This window comes from Nerophis ophidion, linkage group LG16 (assembly GCF_033978795.1).
Source record: "Nerophis ophidion isolate RoL-2023_Sa linkage group LG16, RoL_Noph_v1.0, whole genome shotgun sequence".
Lineage (NCBI taxonomy): Eukaryota > Metazoa > Chordata > Actinopteri > Syngnathiformes > Syngnathidae > Nerophis > Nerophis ophidion.
Window position 1 is genome coordinate 6,992,634 of NC_084626.1, and position 26,487 is coordinate 7,019,120.

The 26,487-nt window shown below is 40.0% G+C and overlaps 1 protein-coding gene across 3 annotated transcripts in view; it reads right to left on the bottom strand.

Moving 5' to 3' along the window:
- The window catches only part of cpne5b (copine Vb), a 437,932-nt gene that overhangs the window by 199,992 nt on the left and 211,453 nt on the right, over positions 1-26,487 (bottom strand). The window contains exon 1 of one of the 3 annotated variants that reach the window (XM_061922667.1): positions 8,135-8,274. The exons of the other annotated variants lie outside the window; for them this stretch is intronic. Within the exon in view, the coding sequence (XP_061778651.1) occupies positions 8,135-8,142 (8 nt within the window). The 5' untranslated portion in view covers positions 8,143-8,274. Of the gene's footprint in view, positions 1-8,134; positions 8,275-26,487 lie in introns of those variants that run through there. 3 annotated transcript variants of the gene reach the window in all.

Below are 26,487 nucleotides of genomic sequence, written 5' to 3' on the forward strand. Positions count from 1 at the left end.
GCCTACTCTGTGGCCTAGTGATTAGAGTGTCCACCCTGAGATCGGTAGGTCATGAGTTCAAACCCAGGCCGAGTCATACCAAAGACTATAAAAATGGGACCCATTACCTCCCTACGTGGACCCCGACTTAAACAAGTTGAAAAACATATTCGGGTGTTACCATTTAGTGGTCAATTGTACGGAATATGTACTGTACTGTGCAATCTACAAACCGCGTTTCCATATGAGTTGGGAAATTGTGATAGATGTAAATATAAATGGAATGCAATGATTTGCAAATCCTTTTCAACCCATATTCAATTGAATATGCTACAAAGACAACATATTAGATGTTCAAACACATAAACTTAGTTTTTTTTTGCAAATAATAATTAACTTAGAATTGCATGGCTGCAACATGTGCCAAAGTAGTTGGGAAAGGACATGTTCACCCCTGTGTTACATCACCTTTTCTTTTAACAACACTCAAAAAACGTTTGGGAACTGAAGACACTAAATGTTGAAGCTTTGAAGGTGGAATTCTTTCCCATTCTTGTTTTATGTAGAGATTCAGTCGTTCAACAGTCCGGGGTCTCCGCTGTTGTATTTTACGCTTCAAAATGCGCCACACATTTTCGATGGGAGACAGGTCTGGACTGCAGGTGGGCCAGGAAATTACCCGCACTCTTTTTTTACGAAGACACGCTGTTGTAACACTTGTCTTGCTGAAATAAGCAAGGGCGTCCATGAAAACGTTGCTTGGATAACAACATATGTTGCTCCAAAACCTGTATGGACCTTTCAGCATTAATGGTGCCTTCAGAGATGTGTAAGTTACCAATGCCTTGAGCACTAATACACCCCCATACCATCACAGATATTGGCTTTTACACTTTGCGCCTATACCAATCCGAATGTTTATTTTCCTATTTGTTCTGGAGGACACCACGTCCTCTGTTTCCAAATATAATTTGAAATGTGGACTCGTCAGACCACAGAACAACTTTCCACTTTGCATCAGTCCATCTTAGGTGAGCGCGAGCCCAGCCAAGCCGGCGGCGTTTCAGGATATTGTTGATAAATGGGTTTGGCTTTGCATAGTAAAGATTTAACTTACAGATGTAGCGACCAACTGTAGTTACTGACAGTGGTTTCATGAAGTGTTCCTGAGCCCATGTGGTGATATCCTTTACACACTGATATCGGTTTTTGATGCAGTACCGCCTGAGGGATCAAAAGACAGTAATATCATCGCTTATGTGCAGTGATTTCTCCAGATTTTCTGAACTTTTTGATGATTTTACAGACCGCAGATGTTAAAATCCGAAATTCCTTGCAATAGCTCGTTGAGAAATGTTGTTCTAAAACTATTTGACAATTTGCTTACAAAGTGGTGACCCTCACCCCATCCTTGTTTGTGAATTACTTAGCATTTCATGGAAGCTGCTTTTATACCCAATCATGGCATCCAACTTTTCCCAATTAGCCTGCACACCTGTGGGATTTTCCATATAAGTGTTTGATGAGCATTCCTCAACTTTATCAGTATTTATTGCCACCTTTCCCAACTACTTTGTCACGTGTTGCTGGCATCAAATTCTAAAGTTAGGGACAGCGTGGGGCAGTGGGAGTGTGGCCGTGTGCAACCGGAGGGTCCCTGGTTCAAATCCCCACCTAGAACCAACCTCGTCACGTCCGTTGTGTCCTGAGCAAGACACTTCACCCTTGCTCCTGATGGGTGCTGGTTGGCGCCTTGCATGGCAGCTCCCTCCATCAGTGTGTGAATGTGTGTGTGAATGGGTAAATGTGGAAGTAATGTCAAAGCGCTTTGAGTACCTTGAAGGTAGAAAAGCGCTATACAAGTACAACCCATTTATCATTTACTATGCAAAGTGAAAGCCATTTATCAACAACACCCAGAAAGATGGACTGATGCAAAGTGTAAAAGTGTTCTTTGGTCTGACTAGTCCACATTTCAAATTGTTTCCGGAAACTATAGTGTTGTTTATTCAATTGAATATAGGTTGAAAAGGATTTGCAAATCATTGTATTCTGTTTTTGTTTACCATTTACACAATGTGCCAACTTCACTGGTTTTGGGGTTTTGTACATTATTACGTTACTTCATGAAACTACTGTAGTTGTTCTACATTCTATTGTATTGTGCTTATACTGCATGTTTATAATCAAAAACTTAGTTTTCTTTATAATAGGCATGTTAAATGTTAAAATTGTGCACCATTTTAGTGGGTGACGTTGATTTCATATAGTGAAGTGAATTATATTTATATAGCGCTTTTTCTCTAATGACTCAAAGCGCTTTACATAGTGAAACCCAATATCTAATTTTACATTTAAACCAATGTGGGTGGCACTGGGAGCAGGTGGGTAAAGTGTCTTGCCAAAGGACACAAAGGCAGTGACTAGGATGGCGGAAGCGGGGATCGAACCTGCAACCCTCAAGTGTCAAAGCCCTTTGAGTACTTTGAACCGCTATACAAGTACAACACATTTATCATTTATAAAGTTAATGATTATTTGCACACAAAAAAAATATTTATCAGTTTGAACATCAAATATGTTGTCTTTGTAGCATATTCAACTGAATATGGGTTGAAAATGATTTGCAAATCATTGTATTCCGTTTATATTTACATCTAACACAATTTCCCAACTCATATGGAAACTGGGTTTGTACTAATAAAAGATTCAATCGATCGATTTCAAAAACCTGGCACTCAGCATCAAGGTTTGGAATTGGGGGTTAAATCACCAAAGATTGTTCCCGGGCGCGGCTCCTTGCCTCCCAGGGGGTGTTCTAGGGTGGGTCAAATGCAGAAGACAAATTTCACCACATGTAGTGTGTGTCTGACAATCATTGGTACTTTAACTTTAACTTAAAGAAGTAGGACTGGGATGGCGAAAGCGGACTTTGAATCTGCCAACCCTCTGGCTTTTGGAGATTCTGCTCTACCTCCTGAGCCACTTACCACTCGGATACACACAATTTACCAGAGTTTAGAGCCAAGTGATTTCAATAAAGCAACAGACCCTAATAAGAGCCTCAAGGTTGCAGAATTCCATCTGTTTGTAAAACTGTTTTCAAGCTATTAAAAACTCGCTCTGGTCCTCGGTGATCAAAGTTACTGGGCCTCAGCATTTCAGATCTTTGCATTTACGTCTGCTTTGGCTTTAATAACGCCTCCCCGGTAGTCTAATTATGTTCATCTACTCAATATTTCATGGGAGGGTTTACAAAAACAAATGTTCCCAAAGAAAACGATTACATTGTGGGCCAACCTCAGCACTCTACAACTTGTTCTCCTTAAACTTTTTAACTACCTTCTTCAAACTTCCCAATGGTTCTCTTCCAAGAATAGAATTGAGCTGGAAGTCTTTTTTGTTCTAAACAAAGTGCCTGTCCGTATCACTTGGTTCTCCTGCGTGTAGTGTTCATGCATTTGTTGGCTCTTAAAACTTAACTCTAAAACGTTTTCAGTGGATTACCAGAGCTATGTTACACATATCAATGTTCTCTTTTTTGTGCCAAACCCTGGTAATAAATATTTTCCCCATGTAAATGACAGCATAATATTAACTTTCCTGTTACTCCCAAGTAAATCAGTTGGTCATAAACCATCATTTGGCCATTAAATGTCTCAACCGAGGAATTTGAAGGTTGTTGTTGATACTCTGCAATTTGATTAACAGTCTTGTTAAACAGTAGCAAGAATGTGTTGAATCAGCTTGTGAATTCTCTAAAAAGAGCAAAACTTCAACAGCAGGTGGCCAACATAACAGAAAAGGAGTAAGGACATTAAAATATGGTGTCGAATAATAATGTTTTAATTGCCCCGCCCGATTGTAGCTGAGATAGGCGCCAGCGCCCCCCGCGACCCCAAAAGGGAATAAGCGGTAGAAAATGGATTGGATGGATGATTGACTGTCAACGTTTTAGCTAATCTGGTATGTTTACACATATAAATAATGTCCGTTTGGTATTTTCTCTTTCCCTGTCACGTGCTAGCATGCCAACGTCAGTATGCTAATGTTTTTTGCTACTTTTTTGATATTTGATACTAGGCGCCATCTTGGACGTATGCTATCATCTTGTACACTGACATGTTACAATTACCAACTTTTGCTTGGTTCTAAGCTAATTTTGTGTGTTTAAACCTAAAAATCGTATGTTTTAAAGAAGAAAAAAACATGATATTTGATACTAAGCGCCATCTTGGAAGTATGATATCGTCTTGTATATTAGCATGCTACAATTAGCAATTTTGGTAGCTTTTTCGCTAATTTCATATCCATCCATCCATTTCCTACAGCTTATTACCTTTTGGTTCGCGGGGGGCGATCCCAGCTAAAATCGGGCGGAAGGCGGCGCACACCCTGGACAAGTCGCTACCTCATCGCAGTAATTTCTTATGCTTTAACGAAAAAAAAAAAATCATGTTTTTTGATACTAGGCGCCATCTTGGAAGTATGCTATCATCTTGTATATTGGCATGTTACAATTACCAACTTTTGCTTGGCTCTAAGCTAATTTTGTGTGTTTAAACCTAAAAATCTTATGTTTTAAAGAAGAAAAAAAACATGATATTTGATACTAGGCGCCATCTTGGAAGTATGATATCGTCTTGTATATTAGCATGCTACAATTAGCAATTTTGGTAGCTTTTGAGCTAATTTCTTATCCATCCATCCATTTTCTACAGCTTATTTCCTTTTGGTTCGCGGGGGGCGATCCCAGCTACAATCGGGCAGAAGGCGGTGAACACCCTGGACAAGTCGCCACCTCATCACAGTAATTTCTTATGCTTTAACAAAAAAAAAAAAATCATGTTTTTTGATACTAGGCGCCATCTTGGAAGTATGCTATCATCTTGTATATTGGCATGTTACAATTACCAACTTTTGCTTGGTTCTAAGATAATTTTGTGTGTTTAAACCTAAAAATCGTATGTTTTAAAGAAGAAAAAAAACATGATATTTGATACTAAGCGCCATCTTGGAAGTATGATATCGTCTTGTATATTAGCATACTACAATTAGCAATTTCGGTAGCTTTTTCGCTAATTTCTTATCCATCCATCCATTTCCTACAGCTACAATCAGGCGGAAGGCGGTGCACACCCTGGACAATGAAAAAAAAAATCAAGTTTTCTGATACTAGGCGCCATCTTGGAAGTATGCTATCGTCTTGTATATTAATCATGATACAACAAGCAAATTTTGCTCGTTTCTAAGATAATTCTGTGTGTTTAAACCTAAAAACTTTAACTTGCACTTACAGATGTAGCATCGAACTGTATTTAGTGACAGTGGTTTTCTGAAGTGTTCCTGAGCCCATGTGGTGACATCCTTTAGAGATTGATGTCGGTTTTTGATACAGTGCCGTCTGAGGGATCGAAAGTCACGGTCCTTCAATGTTGGTTTCCGGCCATGTCGCTTACGTGGAGTGATTTTTCCAGATTCTCTGATACTTTTGATGATATTATGGACCATAGATGTTGAATTCCCTAAATTTCTTGCAATTGCACTTTGAGAAACGTTGTTCTTAAACTGTTTGACTATTTGCTCACGCAGTTGTGGACAAAGAGGGGTACCTCGCCCCATCCCTTCTTGTGAAAGACTAAGCATTTTTTGGGACGCTTATTTTATACCCAATCATGGCACCCACCTGTTCCCAATTAGCCTGCACACCTGTGGGATCTTCCAAAATAAGTGTTTGATGAGCATTCCTCAACTTTATCAGTGTTTCTTGCCACCTTTCCCAACTTCTTTGTCACGTGTTGCTGGCATCAAATTCTAAAGTTAATGATTATTTGCAAAAAAAATAATGTTTATCATTTTGAACGTCAAATATGTTTTCTTTGTAGCATATTCAACTGAATATGGGTTGAAAATGATTTGCAAATCATTGTATTCCATTTATATTTACATCTAACACAATTACCCAACTCATATGGTAACGGGGTTTGTACTTAATTACATGCAACCTGCATGATTTACGGTGTAACTTACAGTATCATGCAAACTACGAGATATTTAAATGACAATCACCTGTGCAGACCTCCAACATGGCAGAACTGTTAACAAAATTGTGATTGTTTGTTTGAGTGTTACCGGGCTCTTTTTTTCAAACCCAAAGGGGGCACCATTGTAATTCTGGAGTACTGTGGACTCAGGGCCAATGTAGCTAAAACTGTACAAATACTGTATATAATGGCAAAACAAATCTGTGTGAAGGCTACAAGCTTACAATGGAGAGATACAGTAAATAACGTATACGTTATTTGTGTAATTGAATGAATTCCTGACTTTATGCAAGGTTAGAAAATGTGATTTCTGACCACTATTTCTCCTTGAGAATGTTTGAGTCAAAATGAAAGACACTCTCGCACAATATTTCTACGACTCAAATACTGCTGGCGTGGAGGCACCGAACAAAACAACTTCCCAGCTGTGTGCAGAGGTGAGTCTGTAGAAGTCGACTCGGCGCACACCTTTGACTCGCGTCAATGTTCGGGCGGGGGGGAACCGTCCCCCGTCATGTTTACAAGCAAAGCGAGAATCTGTGAGTGCTTTTTGGCACCAAAGATTCAATGCACACACCCGCTCTGAAACACTTAGCACCTCATCAGCCTCGGGCGGAGAGCTCAAGCTTTTAAGACAGAAATAGTCCAGGACATTCTCACCCTGTTTTCCTTAACGCGTGACTACAGCCACTCCTTTGCAGATTTCAACAAATGTCTGAATGTCAAATGTCAAATGGCTTTTCCCGCGAAGGACAGGTAAGGCGAGGCTTTGTGTAACGTTTACAGCTAGGCTGGGCAATTATTTTGATTCAGGGGGCAAAATTTTATGAAAAAAAGTATTTTAGGAACACTGATACAATACCTCACAATAATGTCTGATTGAATGCTATAAACGTTATAACAGACCGCCTTAAAAAACACAATTGATTTAAACTTTTTTCTACTGAATGAGACACCCTCGATGTACAGTTCATGGAAATTAAAAATGTGGGATTTACAATATTAACTACAAACGATAAAACACCGAATATTGACAACATATGAATGTCACACCTCCTCTCGATCAACATATTTTACAATCAAGCAAAAGGCAGCAAAATTGCAACAAACACGGAGAAAAAAGAACATGAAGGGTAAAAACAAAACCCTACAATCTAATATATCATTTATCTTGTAGAACTTTGTTGTAAAAATCTTCTTCCACGTGTGACACCCGCATTTCAGGTTGGCCGCTCTGGAAACACTGTGGAAACGTTCCCCACCCACACTGCCTCGTCTGAGCTGCTGCGATTTAGATTACCATAGTAACTAGTCTATCATGCAAAAGCGCAGATTCCAACCATTGAAATACCTTGTATAGTTCAAGACTTACGGTCATTTGAAAACATCACTGCACATCATAATTGCAATTCCGGTTTGAATCTTACATATCTAAAAAAAATATTTGGGAATGTCTGGCGGCCCACGTTGAAAAGTTTAACGAGCCTTAATTTGCCCAGGTCTGGTTTAGGGGCAGTTTAGAAACACTTATCAATGCAGTTATCCATTTTCTGTCCTGCTTGTCTTCATTATGTCTTCATTAGGATTAATGGGAGAAAAAAAATAAAAGATTAAAATAAAATGAAAAAAATAAAAAATAAAAATAAAAAAATCGGTCTTAGGCCGATTGAAGCTGAGATAGGCGCCAGCGCCCCCCGCGACCCCGAAAGGGAATAAGCGGTAGAAAATGGATGGATGGATGGGTCTTAGGCTAGGCCCCTGGGGAGGGGGTCCAGACTGAGACCAAAGGAAAAAAACAACTCATCGCCATAGTACACATCCCTCTTATATGTGTGTAAGAGGGAAACATCAAAGAACACAAAGGACATGAAAGACATTAAAGCAGCGGAGCTGATGCAACCAGCCACTTCTACATACAGCTTTGAATAAAAAGTAGAAGAAACATGTGCACTGTGGTGGCCTCTGCGGTGTTCCATGCCATCGTCTGCTGGGGTGGAGAGAGCATGGCCAGAGACAGGAGCAGACCCAACAAAGCAACCAAGAGAGCCGACTTCACTCTCGGTCACATGGATGAGCAAGGAAACGTCCAAGAAGACTGAAGTGTCCGATACCTGCTCATTCAGCCAAGACACTGTGAAGCTTGTCCGTCCTGGTGCTCAGTGCTAGCTCTGCAGCCGTGTCTCTTCATCCGCATCCCCTCCAGTCTCTCCAAACTGACTCTGGTAAGGCAGAGACCCAGCTGCTGTTCTCCATGGCCAAAAGGCTCCAGGAAGGCAGATCCAAGCACCGCAGAAGTCACGAAGGTGCCACCCCTTGTCACACAGTTAAAGGGTCCCGGACCAAAAGGCAAAAAAATATATATACATAATAACACATGAAAACAAGAGGGGAACACAAAAGGATGACACAAGAGCACAGAGCTCCTGCCAACAGCAGCCACTACAGCGGCGCCATCTTTGAAAAAATAAATAAATAAATAAATAAAATGCCTCAAACCATCAGAATGTGTGTCACACCTTGTGACTCCAAACTAGGGAGCATCCAAAGCAGCGGTGGGAAAACTGGTACTTTTTATCCGGCCTACCAAATATTAAAACAGAATTGAGCAAGGATCTACCGTTTTTTCGGATTGTAGGGCACACCGGATTATAAGGCGCATTGTCGATGAGTGGGCCAGGTCAGGGTTTTTTTTTCATACAAAGGATTACAGGGCGCAGTAAAGGGGTCATATTATTATAATTTTTTTTAATAAATTAAAATCACTTCCTTGTGGTCTACATAACATTTAATGTTTGTTCTTTGGAGAAAATGTTGCATAAGTCACTGTTTTTTTTTTTTTGTCCTTTTTCATCGATTCTGTTCATAACCTTTATGGACAGAATTTCTAGGCACAGTCAAGGCGTTGAGGGGTTCCGGTTTGGTGGCCGCAGGATTAGGTCTCTGCTTTTTGCAGATGATGTGGTCCTGATGGCTTCATCTGACCGGGCTGTTCAGCTCTCACTTAATCGGTTCGCAGCCGAGTGTGAAGCGACTGGAATGAGAATCAGCACCTCCAAGTCCGAGTCCATGGTTCTCTCCCGGAAAAGGGTGGAGCGCCATCTCTGGGTTAGGGAGGAGACCCAACCCCAAGTGGAGGAGTTCAAGTACCTAGGACTCTTGTTCACGAGTGAGGGAAGAGTGGATCGTGAGATCGACAGGCAGATCGGTGCGGCATCTCCAGTAATGGGGACGTTGTACCGATCCGTTGTGGTGAAGAAGGAGCTGAGCCGGAAGGCAAAGCTCACAATTTACCGGTACCTCTACGTTCCCATTCTTACCTATGGTCATGAGCTTTGGGTTACAACCGAAAGGATAAGGTCACGGGTATAAGCGGCCGAAATGAGTTTCCTCCGCCGGGTGGTGGCGTTCTCCCTTAGAGATAGGCTGAGAAGCTCTGCCATCCGGGAGGAGCTCAAAGTAAAGCCGCTGCTCCTCCACAACGAGAGGAGCCAGATGAAGTGGTTCGGGTATCTGGTCAGGATGCCACCCAAACGCCTCCCTAGGGAGGTGTTTAGGGAAAGTCCAACCGGTAGGAAGCTAGGGGAAGACCCAGGACACGTTGGGAAGACTATGTCTTCCGGCTCCTCTGGGTACGCCTTGGGATCCCCCGGGAAGAGCTGGACGAAGTGGCTGGGGGGAGGGCAGTCTAGGTTTCCCTGCTTAGGTTGCTGCCCCCGCGACCCGACCTCGGATAAGCGGAAGAAGATGGATGGATGGAGTTTGTACTTTAACTAAATTAAAACAAACAGGAGAGACTGCACCACTTCAGGCGAAGTGCCTGAACTAACTTTTTTTTTTGTAATACCCATGTCGTCCATTTTTTTAAATGTACATTTAAATCATCTACATTACAGGATTTCTGGAATTATGTATCCTACAGAGGGTGAAATTACAATAATTTTCCTGAAGGAACTCTCCTGAAGGAATCAATAAAGTACTATCTATCTATCTATCTACAAATAGTATAACACATGGTATCATCATAAACAAGCAGCCAAAGGAGGAGCCACCTGTAACCTGTTTTAAAACTGTTTTATTTGAATTGACTTGTTAAACTTAGACGCGCCTCAACTTGAGAGTGTTTTGAGATAAGAACTGTCCACGGGTTGATTGTCGTGCTTTGAGTTTTAAGCAAAAATGTAAATTGCAAACATTCCCGCCATTAGTTGGCGTAACAAATGCCACGGTCAACCATTTAAGAGCCACACAAAGCATCATGTCTTGTAGACCATTTCTAACAAGAAGAAGTGATGATATTAATTGAAATGAAATATTTTAGGAAATTTAAACCAAAAATACATCAAAAACAACTTGCCGAAGCAATTTGAGCGTATAACTGGTAATCTGCATCATACTCAAGCAGAATGAGTCTAACACACGGGTGACTCATTTTAGCTCAGGGACCAAAAAGAGCAAAATCACGACATGAAAACCTAAAAATAAAGACAAGTTCATGTTTTTTTTTTGTTTAAAAATAGACCAAGCACATTCTGAAAATGTACAAATCTCAATGTTTTTTTTACACTGACATGTTGCATTTAATAGTATTCAATCTTAATGTGTGGTTATTTATACTTTCTGAATAAATGATGTGATAATGTTCGTCAATCAAATAGGCACAATTGAGTCTGGCAGGGATTTAAAACCTTCCCTTTGATGTTGACTTTTAATCTATCAGAAGATGAAATTAATAATATCAAAATCAAATGACATGATGTTATTAATGTAATTTACTCATTTTCTTCATGTGGTTTATTCTGTACATATGTAGCATCTTCTACAATAAAGCTTGTGAATTTGGACTCATTTTATGAAGTTAGAAGGGGATACATATTATTTCAGCATATTTACAGTATGTGCACCCAGAAAATGTGTCCCCAGTCATAAGTACAACATGAAATGTCCAAATTATTAAAACAATTTGTTTAAGTAGAAATGTCCCAGGTTACATTACCAACAACATCTTTAACAATCAAGGCATGAACATAACAATCCATATTGTGTATACTCTCACTAATAAGCTACGTAAGTATGTAGTGTGCAAATACGTAAGTGTTGCCTCTATCTAACAGAATGCATAGCCCCGCACCCTCTGAAGTCATGTGGGCTCATACGGCAGGCGATACAAAGAATTGCTATAGCGACATCCAGTGGACAAAACAAAAAAGCAGTTTGTTTCATTCAAAAATGTCAGCTCATTTTTAAAACTTAGCAAACTCATCACTCGTGGTCCAACGCAAACCAAGACTGTTAAAATGATAGCTTAACGGCCATTGATCCATGAAAATATGGACAATATGCTGATAGTGTGGAGGAGCTGGAAGGAAATATCGTGGAAAAGTAAGTGTTATACAAAACCCAATACCAGTGAAGATGGCATGTTGTGTAAATTCTGAATAAAAACAAAATACAATGATTTGCAAATGCTTTTCAACCTTTATCCAAATTGAATAGACTGCAAAGACAATATACTCAACGTTCAAAGTGGAAAACATTGTTATGTTTTGCAAATAGTAGCTCATTTGGAAATTGATGCCTGCAACATGTTTAAAAAAAAATGGCACAAGTGACAAAAAAGACTGAAAAAGTTGAGGAATGCTCATCAAGCACGTATTTGGAACATCCCACAGGTGAACAAGCTAATTGGGAACAGGTGGGTGCCATGATTAGGTATGAAAACAGCTTCCATGCCATGCTCAGTCATTCATAAACAACGGTAGGGCCAGGGTGAACAGATTTGTGAACAAATACGTGAGCAAATTGTTTAAGAACAACAGTTATCAACCAGCTATTGCAAAGAATTTAGGGATTTCACCCTAGAAAAAGTTCACATAATCTGGAGGAATCACTGCATGTAAGTACCAAGGCTGAAAACCGACATTGAATGGAAGTGACTTTCGATCCCTCAGGCGGTACTGCATTAAAAACCGACATCAGTGTGTAAACAGCATCACCACATGGGCTTAGGAACACATCAGAAAACCACTGTCAGTAACTACACTTTGTCGCTACATCTGTAAGTGCAAGTTAAAACTCTACTGGGACGGCCTCGCGCAACCTGAGGGTCCCTGGTTCAATCCCCACCTAGTACCAACCTAGTCACGTCCGTTGTGTTCTCAGCAAAACATTTCACCCTTACTCCTGATGGGTGCTGGTTAGCGCTTTGCATGGCAGCTCCCTCCATCAGTGTGTGAATGTGTTTGTGAATGGGTAAATGTGGAAGAAGTGTCAAAGCGCTTTGAGTACATTGAAGGTAGAAAAGCGCTATACAAGTAAAACCCATTTATCATTTATTATGTATTTACTATGCAAAGTGAAAGCCATTTATCAACAACACACAGAAAGATAGACTGATGCAAAGTGTAAAAGTGTTCTTTGGTCTGACGAGTCCACATTTCAAATTGTTTTCGGAAACTATAGATGTCGTTTATTCAATTGAATATAGGTTGAAAAGGATTTGCAAATCATTGTATTCTGTTTTTATTTACCATTTACACAATGTGCCAACTTCACTGGTTTTGGGGTTTTGTACATTATTACGTTACTTCATGAAACTACTGTAGTTGTTCATACTGCATTCTATTGTATTGTACTTATACTGCATGTTTATAATCAAAAACTTAGTTTTCCTTATAATAGGCATGTTAAATGTTAAAATTGTGCACCATTTCGGTGGGTGACGTTGATTTCATATACAAATGTTTTGAGTTAAGAGATTCGTCACAAAAACGATTAAGCTCGCAAGATGAGTTACTAGTGTATATATCGTTTTTGTATATTGCGATATGGATTTTAGGCCATATCGCCCAGCCCTATCCCGGATGTACTGAGTTTTCTACTGTACATTCCCAAATCATCGAAGTACTATCGGGAAAATGAGATGGAATGTCTTGAATAGGATCTAATATGAACCCGACTTTTGATTCAGAACAGCAAAAGAATTGTGCCTCTGTTGTGGAGAGGCGGCACGAGCTGACAGAGCTTCTTCAGATGAAGAAGATGGTGCAACTGAACAACCGTCGAATAAAAGTGGTGTTGAACCACGACGGGACACATTAGGCGGCTCGTTTTGCAAGAACTGAGAATGACTGGAAAGAAGCAACCTTCATTTAAAGGGGAACATTATCACAATTTCAAAAGGGTTAAAAACAATAAAAATCAGTTCCCAGTGGCTTGTTTTATTTTTCTAAGTTTTTTTCAAAATTTTACATCCCTAAAGAAACCTTTAAAGTTCTTGATTTTCGCTATTATGCTACTGTCCATTTCCCTGTGACGTCATACAGGGCTGCCAATACAAACAACATGGCGGTTACCACAGCAAGATATAGCGACATTAACTCGGATTCAGACTCGGATTTCAGCGGCTTAAGCGATTCAACAGATTACGCATGTATTGAAACAGATGGTCGGAGTATGGAGGCAGATAGCGAAAACGAAATTGAAGAAGAAATTGAAGCTATTGAGCGAATAGCTCTTGACGCTATTCGGCCATAGCGTGGGTGTACCTAATGAAGTGGCCCATAGCATGGCTGCCCTATTAGCATCGCCGGTAAAATGTGAGGACCAAACGATCAGGACTTTCGCATCTTGTGACACTGGAGCAACTTGAATCCGTCGATTGGTAAGTGTTTGTTTCGCATTAAATGTGAGTATCTAGTTTCAAATGTACATACAGCTAACATAAATAGCATGTTAGCATCGATTAGCATAGCATGTTATCATCGATTAGCTGGCAGTCATGCTGCGACCAAATATTTCTGATTAACACATAAGTCAACAACATCAACAAAACTCACCTTTGTGATTTCGTTGACTTAATCGTTGCAAATGCATCTGCAGGTTATCCATACATCTCTGTGCCATGTCTGTCTTAGCATCGCCGGTAAAATGTGCAGACACTCAGGCAAATTCAATGGGGGTCTGGCGGCAGATTTCTTGCCAGTGGTGCAACTTGAATCTCTCCTTGTTAGTGTTGTTACACCCTCCGACAACGCACCGACGAGGCATGATGTCTCCAAGGTTCCAAAAAATAGTCGAAAAAACGGAAAATAACAGAGCTGAGACCCGGTTTTTGTAATGTGAAAATGAAAATGGCGGGTGTATTACCTCGGTGACCTCACGTTCTGACGTCATCGCTAAAAGACCGATAAACAGAAAGGAGTTTAATCTGCCAAAATTCACCCATTTAGAGTTCGGAAATCGGTTAAAAAAATACATGGTCTTTTTTCTGCAACATCAAGGTATATATCGACGCTTGCATAGGTTTGGTGATAATGTTCCCCTTGAAGGAGCTCAAAGAAATAGTGTGTTTGTTACAGATGAAGGGAAGCTTGTTTATTCTGTTATTGAATGATGTCCCAATACTTTCTCAGGATTAAGAGTACTGTTTTTTTTTTTTCCTCCCAATTGTCTATTTTAAATCTTGCTACTCCTCACTTCTAGCAATGCAACATATCCAGGGTCGTTCATGTGAAATTAGCATTTTGCTAATGACATTGAATTTCTATAGCTGGTTTGCAATCACGTGACCTTGAGGCACATCTGGGTTTTCAGGCGATGGTCTAGAGCAGTCCTGGGCAAATTAAGGCCCGGGGGCCGCATGCGGCCCGTTGAGCTTTACAATCTGGCCCGCCGAACATTCCCAAACATTCGTTTTAGATGTTTAAGATGGAAAGTTTAGCTGCCATAATGATGTTCAGTGATGTTTTCTAATGACCGTAAGTCTTGAACTATACTAAGTCATTCAATACTTGGAATCTGCATCATATGCTAGTTACTATGGTCATCTAATTAGTTACTTTGGTCATCTAATTCAGTGGTTCTCAAATGGGGGTACATGTACCTCTGGGGGTACTTGAAGGTATGCCAAGGGATATGTGATATTTTAAAAAAATGTTGTAAAAACAAACACAATTTAAAAATCCTTTATAAATATATTCATTTAATAATACTTCAACAAAATATGAATGTAAGTTAATGAATTGTGAAAAGAAATGCAACAATGCAATATTCAGTGTTGACAGCGAGATTTTTTGTGGACATGTTCCATAAATATTGATGTTAAAGATTCTTTTTTTTGTGAAGAAATGTTTAGAAGTAAGTTCATGAATCCAGGTGGATCTCTGTTACCCCTTACAGTGCCCCAAAGAGGTAACTTTATGTTGATAATTATTTCTATGTGTAGAAATTTTTATTTATAATTGAATGACTTGTTTATTTTTCAACAAGTTTTTAGTTATTTTTATATCTTTTTTTCCAAATAGTTCAAGAAAGACCACTACAAATGAGAAATATTTTGCACTGTTATACAATTTAATAAATCAGAAACTGATGACATAGTGCTGTATTTTACTTCTTTATCAACCAAAAATTCTTTGCTCTGATTAGGGGGTACTTGAATGAAAAAAATGTTCACAGGGGGTACATCACTGAAAAAAGGTTGACAACACCGATCTAATTAGTTACTTTGGTCACTATGAGATGTGTCAGATTGTAGGTGGGTTTTTTTTTGTACCCATCACATTCATATTTTACTATGTTTGTGGCATTTTGGTTGTGTTTCGGTTGATTGTAAAATATGCTGTCAATATTCAGTGTTTTATCATTCATAGTTAATTTTGTAAATCCTACATTCTTTGTTTTCATGTACATTCTGGGTCTCTCATTCAGTAAAAAATGTCAAATTCTATTCCGTTTTTTAAGGCGCTCTGTCATAACGTTTTTAGCTTTCAATCATTATTGTGAAGTTTTGTATTAGTGCTCCTAAAAATGGATATAGCAGCCCCCAGCACAATTTTTGTATATAAATCTGGCCCCCCAGAGTAAAATAATTGCCCAGGCCTGGTCTAGAGCCCCATTAGGCTACTGTTTATTTACCTGCATCGGTGAAGATCTGGCCATATTTTTTAAAATTTACACGCAAATATAAAAGTGATAATGGAAAAAATATTTATAAAATATTTTTAAACTCTTAAGAAAAATATTTTTTCAAAAGAGTTAGACCATTTACCTTCACCAAGGCGTTACTGCTAACTCAGGGACGGCGTGGCGCTGGTTTTTAGAGTGGCCCTGCCAGCAACCGGAGGGTTCCTGGTTTGATCCCCAACTTCTAGTCACATCCGTTGTGTCCTTGAGCAAGACACGTCACCCTTGCTCCTGACGGGTCTTGGATAGGGCCTTGCATGGTAGCTCCCACTATCAGTGTGTGAAAGTGTGTGTGAAATAATGAATGTGGAAATAATGTCAAAGCGCTTTGAGTACCTTGAAGGTAAAAGGATATAACCTATTTACCATTTAACTCACTTCGTTTAACACTCCCAAGGATTTAGAGAAGAAACAATAGGAGGCACATCATGTATTTTATGTGTCAGGGACGGCGTGGGGCAGTGGAATTGTGCCCGTGCATAACTCGAGGATCCCTGGTTCAATCCCCACATAGTACCGCCAAGTCCGTTGTGTCCTGAGCAAGACACTTCACCCTTGCTCCTGATGGATGCTGGTTAGCGCCTTGCATGGCAGCTCCCTCCATCAGTGTGTGAATGTGTGTGTGAATGGGTAAATGTGGAAGTAGTGTCAAAACGCTTTGAGTACCTTGAAGGTAGAAAAGCGCTATACAAGTAAAACCCATATTTACATATGAGGGGTCCACAAATTAAGCATTTATCTGTAGAAAACAAAACTGGACTTATTCGTGCATCGCCATGTAACATATTTGATTGACATAACGAGTGCCGTGGTGCTGTTATTGTTGTGCTAATGAGAAAATTGTAAGTTTGTTTGCAGTTTATTATTAGTCTGTTATCTGATATTAAGGTCTGCAGTTGTTTTAAAGGTGTGAAGTTTATATTTCGTCTCATTATTTAGTTATGTATGTCCCTGTTGTTCAGCAATGTTTGCTAGCTTGCTGTTGAGTCGACCAAAGATTTATTCATCTACTTTATTAATACTATGAAGGATATTTTTTCGAGGCTAACAAATATCACCAAATACATAATAATATGATCATTTGTGAGGAATATAGCACAACAACAATTAAGTTTATAGTCTCTGCTATAAAAATCGTCAATGAAAATATGGTGGATTCGACCAACAATCACACTATTCATTTCTAGGACTTAACATAACGTTAGTTTATTTGCACATCAGGTTTTTGTAGGTATATTTAGGCATAAGGACACAATGGGATCTCTTGTCTTTTCTTTATATTTTTTCTGTTCTCAAACACTACTAATATACATGTAGTAGGGAATAAACTGGATTACATCACAGAAAGTTTCTCAAAAAAATCAAATGTTCAAACAAACATTTTACAAAATGATCGCTGCAGACACGAGCAAGGTCAGGTTGTATTCCAAAAGGTAATGAAAGTGATATTTTTAACAGCCATTTCCTTCTATGCACTTTCAGCTTTTCCTGACTTTGTTAACTTTATTAACCACTTTTTTCGTGACTCTTTGAAATCTCTTCCCTGTCTCTCAATTCGAACGACTGCAACACCCAAGAACCAAACAGCAATACGACATTTTCTGCTCAAAATCTACCCTCACTTGTTTTAATGCTTAATTAGGCCTCAAAGAATAAAAACGAGATGACGTCATATGCAACCCAGCTATTGTTTTATTTGATTCTAATTTTCAAATATAAAAAGCCAACTATTTCAGTTTTCATTAAAACTAACATACTACCATATGAGTTTTTGTTGTTAAAAGTTATACACCATTCATCCCAATCGCAATGGATCCAACACCCGGAATGGTAAAGGAATGACATATTCCAGTAAATGATGTGCTAACCCAGTCACCTGTTTAGTGTTAGTACTTGTGGATGACATAGTCCTTACTGATATGATCAATATATTAGTAACAAGATGGTTCGTACATATCGACCAACTGCTTTTCTTGAAAATGTCAGAGATTATTATGAGTCTGCAGAGATGCAGCCCATCCAATTATACCTCATATTCACTATTTATCACCAAATCTTAATCTGCTGAGCTCAATTCAGGTCATATTGTAGGGACACGCCCCCACATGTTATATCAGGAGATAGGTCTTGATGGGGTGAAATTGTACTACTTATAGTTTGTAACTTTCCGTGCAACCACAGCACGATAATTCACGACCGCAGTTGAAAAAGAGTCTTTTGATTAGGAACCCATCCGTCAAGTCATACAGTAAACCATCTGATTGGTTACACGCACAGTGGTAACAGCCAATCAGCAGTGCGTATTCAAAGTGCATGTAACGTGGACTTAAATGTTTTTTTAGCAGGTAAGGCAACGGACTCTCCCCAAATGATAATAAACACCTCCGAGTCAACTATTTGTAACATCACTATGAGCCCATTGGCGTTGTAGAAACAAGCGGCAGCTCAGCTCGCTCACACTCCTTGAGGTGAAGGCTAGTTAGCTATTAGCGTAACGTTAGCTCACTGTGCGTGGTGTGCGTGTGTGTGGGTGTGTGTGTGTGTGTTACGGACAGTAAAGCCCAGTCTGTCTTTGACAAGAAATATTGATTTACAGTTAAAAATAAAGTAATTTCACTTGATTTTTTTTGTGTTGATTGAGCTGTGTTGAAGCAGTAAAAAGCAACATTATGTTTAATGAAGAGTTTCTGTCTCTGATAGTTGATATAATATTGTAACTGCATCATAAAGCCTACATGAACTCCATGGTGCTCAGGGATGAATAGTCTCTCCTATTGCTATTGTACTATTTTTTCAGCTATAGTTACATTAATCATTAGTAATATAGCAGCCTAGTTTTGAATGGCAGGGTCCCTGCTATCACATGTTGATAAAGATATAACATTTACATAATACAAATCAACTACAGGCGTCCCAAATGCTGTAATAAATTAAGCAGAGACTCCAAAAGGGACAAGCGGTCAAAAATGGATGGATGAATGGATGGAGCATGTGCCCCACTTTTAACCCTTTTTTTCAAACGCTTATTGCAAACGCTTACAGTAAGTCATTAATTTGACTTTGTAAGTCATTATTTTAGTATCTCGGGTAACTACGACTGTTTTGTTTTTACTTTACGGAAAAAATATTGAGATGCGTATATATCGTATATATTTCCATTCAGCAAATGGAGCAGAAAACACAACTAAAAGTTGTAGGCTTCTTCACGCGACAAAGACAACCTCTGTCACCACGGTCTGTAGTCTATTGCCCCCCCCCCCCCCCCCAGGCTGTGGTGGCAGCGACGAGGTGGAGACGTGATGGCAACAGGCCGAGTTACACCGATCCTTACACTCACCCCCTTCCCCGGTTCCCTTTTCTGGGGGAAACACCGATGTTCGTGCACTAAATTAGTCCTATTTCTCAAATAGTTCGGCTCTAAATAAGCATCCTATAACCCATGGAAACAAATTAATCCATTCGTGTTTGGATTTTAAAAAGTCAGACTAGCACACCTGGCTTATGCGATTGGAAACCGGATCTCTCGAGGGGGTTTGTGGGCTAACGAGGGGACACTTTGTGTTGCGCATACGCCAGTCCCAAAATGTGGGATACAACCCGGAAGCAGATACCATTCAATAAAAACGTAGCAACCATTGTAATGAAGAGGAGACTCTTTATTGGCCTATTTTCCTCGTAGCTAATCACTTTGAAGATACAATATTGCACTCTGGTTTGCCTCAGTGTCCTAGTTAATGATGATGAGATCGTGCAGAGGAGACAGGCAACTTGTTGTAAGACATGGGTGCTGTAAAGACCTAAGTCAGTAATTATCCTCGAGTGTATGTCTTATTTACAACTACCGGAATAGGATAAAAGAGTCTCAGATGTTGCCACGGATGACAGCAGATAAGGCTCAAGTTAAGCTAAAACGTCATCCAATCCATCCAAATCAAGATGAGAGTATTAACATGTTGGCAGAAATGTTTATGGGCTTGCTATCTGTGCATTGAACCTCTTGCAGGGGGTCGGTGGAAACTGGCACACTTTTAAGATAGTGCAGAGTGTCCGAATCCGTGAGTTTTAGGTGTAGCCGTACAAAATGAGCTAAAGAGCTAAAATTGGCTGACAAAGCATATATCACATACCAATTTATATGACTTAGGTGTAGGGCTGTGGAAATTTAGAAAATGGTGTAAAATGAGGTGTAGCAAATAACTGATATGAATCAAAAATTGGTTGCAAGTGCATCGGTAAATGGGTCGGAGGATCGAGCCAAATGTAAAATAAACCAGCCGGTGACCCAATTACAAAGTTGTGAACCAGTTGAATCAGTCTGGTACAACTTTCTGTGTGTCTTTCAAGGCTTGTCAGTCTCAGGGAACGACAACATGTGTGACACAGACAAAATTAAATCCAAAGTCTGGAAGAGATTTGTAATGTTTAAGACGAAAAAACGTGATAGAACTATTGCTATGTGCAAAGACTGTAAAACAGGACACAGGACAGAAGTACTGAGGTAGCTTGACTATTCCCAACATGCACCTGGTGAAGAAGTGGAGAAACAAGTGACAAGGAGAAGGATAAGAACCTACCACTCTCTCAAAGAGACAACAAGACAAAATGACAGATATTTAAGGCTTCTTTCAAGCAAAAATGTGCCATAACTCGAGAAAACACAATAACTAGGGTCGTTAACGGTAACGTGTTTACGCATGTGATTAATAAAATAAAAAAATCACATTATCATAAATCAGGGGTGTGAACCCTACGGTTTGAAAGTTTTAGGAAAATGCCGTTCTAAATGTGTCCACTGGATGACGCAATAGCAATTCTGTTAGGCAAGCAAATAGTTTATAGCGGGGCAAAGAAAGAGGTACACGAAGCGTGGCTGTGGCTCCCCCCACTTCGACGCAAATGAAACATGAAACATCTTCTGCTTAAAACACATCATGCTTTGGCGCCCTCATTAACTTAAACATGTCTCTGTCAGAAAAGAGAATAGTGGATGTAACTTAACCCTCTTGAATAGTTTCTGCTTATTGTGGTTTGTTGAGTTAGCATACGACTAATAAAAGAAATCGACATATACCTGAATAATTTAGTATCTATTGTGTATTTTGTTCAATCCCAGATGGGCTGTGACTTAGAGTTTAAAGACTTTATAGATAAACTGAGAAAAAGTTCATTATGTTGTCCTTTGTAGAGTTTTTAAACTGCACATTTTTTTCTCTCTGAATTTTCAATCAACTCAAAGTGGTTAAGAGTTAAGAGGATTATTAGTGATTTAATCATTTAATCATTAAAAAAAAAAATGCTTGTTCTGCTTTTGGCCCAAGGAAAACAAGGAAAACAATCTGAATTTGTCTTTATTTTGAAGTTATCGTGCCATGATTTTACCAGTCCCAGGCCACTTGGGGAATAGATGTGGTCCTGAGATGAAATGAGTTTGACAACCCTGTTTAAATGAATCAAAATTATTCACACCATTTGTTATGACGGGGCGTAAACCCAGAAGTTGGCGCAATTAAGTAAAATGTTTACACAAACATACTGGGGTATTTTTTTCAGCAAATTTTAAATATGCAAGCGAGTAATAACCCAGCTCAAAAGTGTGATTAATCTGGTTAAACGTTTTTGTTGTTTTTAAAGATGTCTTGTCCAGCCACTCAGCCAGCCATATAGATGCTCATATCTGCTGTACAAATTAGAAGTGTGGGATACTTAGCTTGTCCAGGGTGTACCCCGCCTTCCGCCCGATTGTAGCTGAGATAGGCACCAGCGCCCCCCGTGACCCCAAAGGGAATACGCGGTAGAAATGGATGGATGATGGATACTTAGCTTGTTGCCTTATTTGTTTTTGATTATTAAATTTGTTTATTTAATGTTTGCTGCAGCCGGACCGGACAAGAGAGGGATAAGACAGAGAAGTGAAGTGAATTATATTTATATAGCGCTTTTTTCGAGTGACTCAAAGCGCTTTACATAGTGAAACCCAATATCTAAGTGACATTTAAACCACTGTGGGTGGCACTGGGAGCAGGTGGGTGAAGTGTCTTGCCCAAGGACACGACGGCAGTGACTAGGATGGCGGAAGCGGGAATCGAACCTGCAACCCTCAACTTGCTGGCACGGCCACTCTACCAACCGAGCTATGCCGCAGAGACAACAATAACAACAGAACGACATCAGCAAATATCCATCCATTTTCTACCGCTTATTCCCTTTGGGGTCGCGGGGGGCGCTGGCGCCTATTTCAGCTACAATCGGGCGGAAGGCGGTGTACACCCTGGACAAGTCGCCACCTCATCGCAGCATCAGCAAATATGATATGTACAAATATCATATGAAATGTGATAGCAACAAAGCAGTAAGTGAAGTAAATATAGAATAGAATATATCTTTATTGTCATTGTACATTTGTACAACGAAATTGGATGCAAACTAATTCAGTGCGAAGAACATAGATAAATAAAACCATAAGAACATAGATAAATAGATAAAATACATAAAATGTTAGTCGCCTGGCATAATGTGGTCAGACACACACACCATACAAGCAAAAATAACAAAAACTTGCACCGAAAAAGAGAGCTCTGAGCTGCTGCGTCTATGCGCGCCGCCATCTATTATTAATAACACAGAAACGACAATGAACATTATTACACTACAAATGAAGCAATAAAAATACCTATAGAAATAGCACTATTGATAATGAATATTAACAATAATGATCTCAATTATTAAGAACAGAATTATTTCCAATGGAACAATACATATATGTAATGATAACTTCCATTACAAAAGAATGTAGATAAACGGAGGGGAAGAACAACCAGCAAACGGTATTGCCTTGTAGATTGTTATAGTAAAATAGGTTAAGCTTTATCAGTGCGCCGTGTTTTACCCACTTTCCCCTGGGGGAACAACGTTAATATGTGTTTGATGAAATGTAATTATTTGCATGAGTGTATGTATCTATATATGCTTTTATATGTACAGTATGTGGGTATATATGTTTGTACAGTGAATGTATATTAGATTAGATTAGATTAGATTAGATAGTACTTTATTTATTCCGTCAGGAGAGTTCCTTCAGGAAAATTACAATTTTTAGCACAATCCAATTGAAGATCAGACAAACATTAAAGGGAGACAGAACAGGATCGCTGACGGGTCTGCCGGCTTCCAGCGCCCCTTACAAAAAAAGATGAGATACAGGTAAACAAGGGGGGGAGAAAAAAATAGAAGATTAAAATAAAATAAAAAAATCGGTCTTAGCCTGGGCCCTAGAGAGGGGGTGCAGACTGAGGCCAAGGGAAAACAAAAAAAAACAAACAAAAATAAAACTCATAGCCATAGTACACACCCCTCTTACATGTGTGTAAGAGGGAAACATATGTACAGTATGTGGGCATTTATGTTTGTACAGTGAATGTATATGTACGGTATGTGTGTATGTATGTTTGTACTGTGAATGTGTGTGTGGATGTGCATTATGTACCGTGAGTGAGTATATTTGTACTGTATTTGTGTATGTATGGGCGAGCGAATGTACCTATGTAAGCGCGTATATAAATGAATGTATGCATGTGTGTATGTATCTATGTATTAGAGATGCGCGGTTTGCGGTCTCATCCGCGGAGTCCGCCGCTAAACCGCGTTTCGGGCGGTTGACATGACGAAAAAATTGATTTTAATTAGATTCGGGCAGGTGGCGGTTGAACCATCCTGAAACATTTGATATGCATGGTTTTGTGAACGGTATCCTTTGCCATTCAAAGTGCCATTTGAGACCCGTGTCATAAAGCGAAGAAGACAATAAGAGACACTATTATTTTCCTGAATGACTGCCGGCAGTCACCCAAATTATAAGTATTAGGGTGTGCTATGAAGCCAATGGCTTTGTCGCCTACTACAACATGTACGATCTGCTTGACAGTCCAGCATCATGTTGTGTGTGGCTTCCGCGGCAACATGCACACGACTGCAAGGCATACTGGGTGACACAAGGTACACTAATGGTTGTGATATAAACAATTTTAACACTCTTAGTAATATGCGCCATGCTGTGAAGCCACACCAATTAAGAACGACAAACAAATTTCGGGAGAACATCCTCACAGTAACACAACATAAACGCAACACAACAAATACCCATAATCCTTTGTATTCATGACACTCCTGTCTATTTTATACACCCCGCTAGCAGCAAACCACGCACCCCCCCCGCCCCCCCCCGTTGTCAGTTGATTTTCCTCTTGTTTGCCACAGCCACGACTTGGGGTTTCTCAGTTATGGCACTGTAGCACCCAGTATGCCTTTTAATCTTGAACATTTAATTGCGGAAGCTGCACACAACATGTTGTTGAACCAACAATCGGTTCGAACATGTTGTTGAAGGTGTCTAAGGCAATGGCTTCACAGCACGCCTATATTCTTGTAATCATGATGAACGTTATTGGATAGTCGCGGGAACGTTAGCGGCTCCAATTGCCATCATTACTCAGTGAAACAGATTTTAAATATCTCTGTGAGTGGTGAAGGCGGACAACCTCCGAAGAATTTCGGCAGGTGGTTGGCGGGCGGGTACGGTCCTGATAAAGTGTTGGTTCGGGTGGACGACGACTTTGGTGGGTTCGGGTGGGCGGCGGGTGGATGACGACTTTGATGATGCGGATGCGGATGATATAATTGCCTATCCGCGCATCTCTAGTAAGTATATATGTATGAATAATTGTATGTATATATGTATGTATGTATGTATGTATGAATGTATGTACCGTATTTTTCGGACTATAAATCGCAGTTTTTTTTATAGTTTGGCCGGGGGTCCGACTTATAATCAGGAGCAACTTATGTGTGAAATTATTAACACATTACCGTAAAATATCAAATAATAGTATTTATCTCATTCACGTAAGAGACTAGACGTTTAAGATTTCATCGGATTTAGCAATTAGGAGTGACAGATTGTTTGGTAAACATATAGCATGTTCTATTTGAATGACTCTTACCATAATATGTTACGTTAACATACCAGGCACCTTCTCAGTTGGTTATTTATGCGTCATATAACGTACACTTATTCAGCCTGTTGTTCACTATTCTTCATTTATTTTAAATTGCCTTTCAAATGTCTATTCTTGGTGTTGGGTTTTATCAAATAAATTTCCCCCAAAAATGCGACTTATACTCCAGTTCAACTTATATATATGTTTTTTTTCCTTTTTTATTATGCATCTTTGCGACTTTTACTCTGGAGCGACTTATACTCCGAAAAATACGGTGTGTGTGTTTATATGTATATAAGTGCGGGGGCCAAAATACGGCCCCATCCACCCAGAGAGCCCAAACCAAAAAAGCAGGTGCGGTACCCAGGAAATAAGGGACCCTGATTAAAGAAATGAATCCCTTGACAGCCCCAGTAGTAACCTCTCCAGAAGCCTTTCATTGTAAAATAACTGATATTTTTGGACGTAAAAGGTCAAATAAGTGTCAAAAACAGGACCAATGCATTGCAGTGCAGAGAAAGCCTCACGCACAAACTCTTAGACTCAAATCGTGTTTTTCAAAAAGCGATTACTAAACTATTCATTTTGCCATTACGCTCGATACTGATATTGAATCGTTTCATATTGGAGAGATGTACAGAGCAAGAAGTCCATCCATCCATTCAACCATCTTCCTCTGCTTACCAGAAGTCAGGTCACGAGGGCAGCAGCCTAAGCAGAGAAGCCCAGACTTTCCTCTCACCACCCACTTCGTCCAGCTCCACCCGGGGGATTCCGAGGTGGTCACAGTCTCCCCAACGTGTCCTGAGTATTCCTACCGATCTGAAGTGCCCTAAACATCTCCCCAATGGTGCATCTGGAGAGAAACACCTCATCCGGCTCATCTCGATATGGGCGAGCAGCAGCTTTACTTTAAACTCCTCCCAAAAGACATAATTTATCACCCTATCTCTAAGGTAGAACCCCGCCACCCGTCGGAGGAAACTCATTTCGGTCGCTTGTACCTGGATGAGTATTCAGTCTTTTCAAATGACAGAGTGTCAAATCCATTCTCGTACCAGCTGTGAATTGATATACAAATAATTGGATCTCGGTTTGGTGTCCGTGGGATTAGGTCTCTGCTTTTTGCAGATGATGTGGTCCTGATGGCTTCATCTGGCCAGGATCTTCAGCTCTCACTGGATCGGTTCGCAGCAGAGTGTGAAGCGGCTGGAATGAGAATCAGCACCCCCCCAGGTCCGAGTCCATGGTTCTCGCCCTGAAAAGGGTAGAAGGCCATCTCCGGGTTGGGGAGGAGACCCTGCCCCAAGTGGATGAGTTCAAATACCTTGGAGTCTTGTTCACAAGTGAGGGAAGAGTGGATCGTGAGATCGACAGGCGGATTGGTGCGGCGTTTTCAGTAATGCGGACGTTGTATCAATCCGTTGTGGTGAAGAAGGAGCTGAACCGGAAGGCAAAACTCTCAATTTACCGGTCGATCTACGTTACCAGCCTCACCTATGGTCATG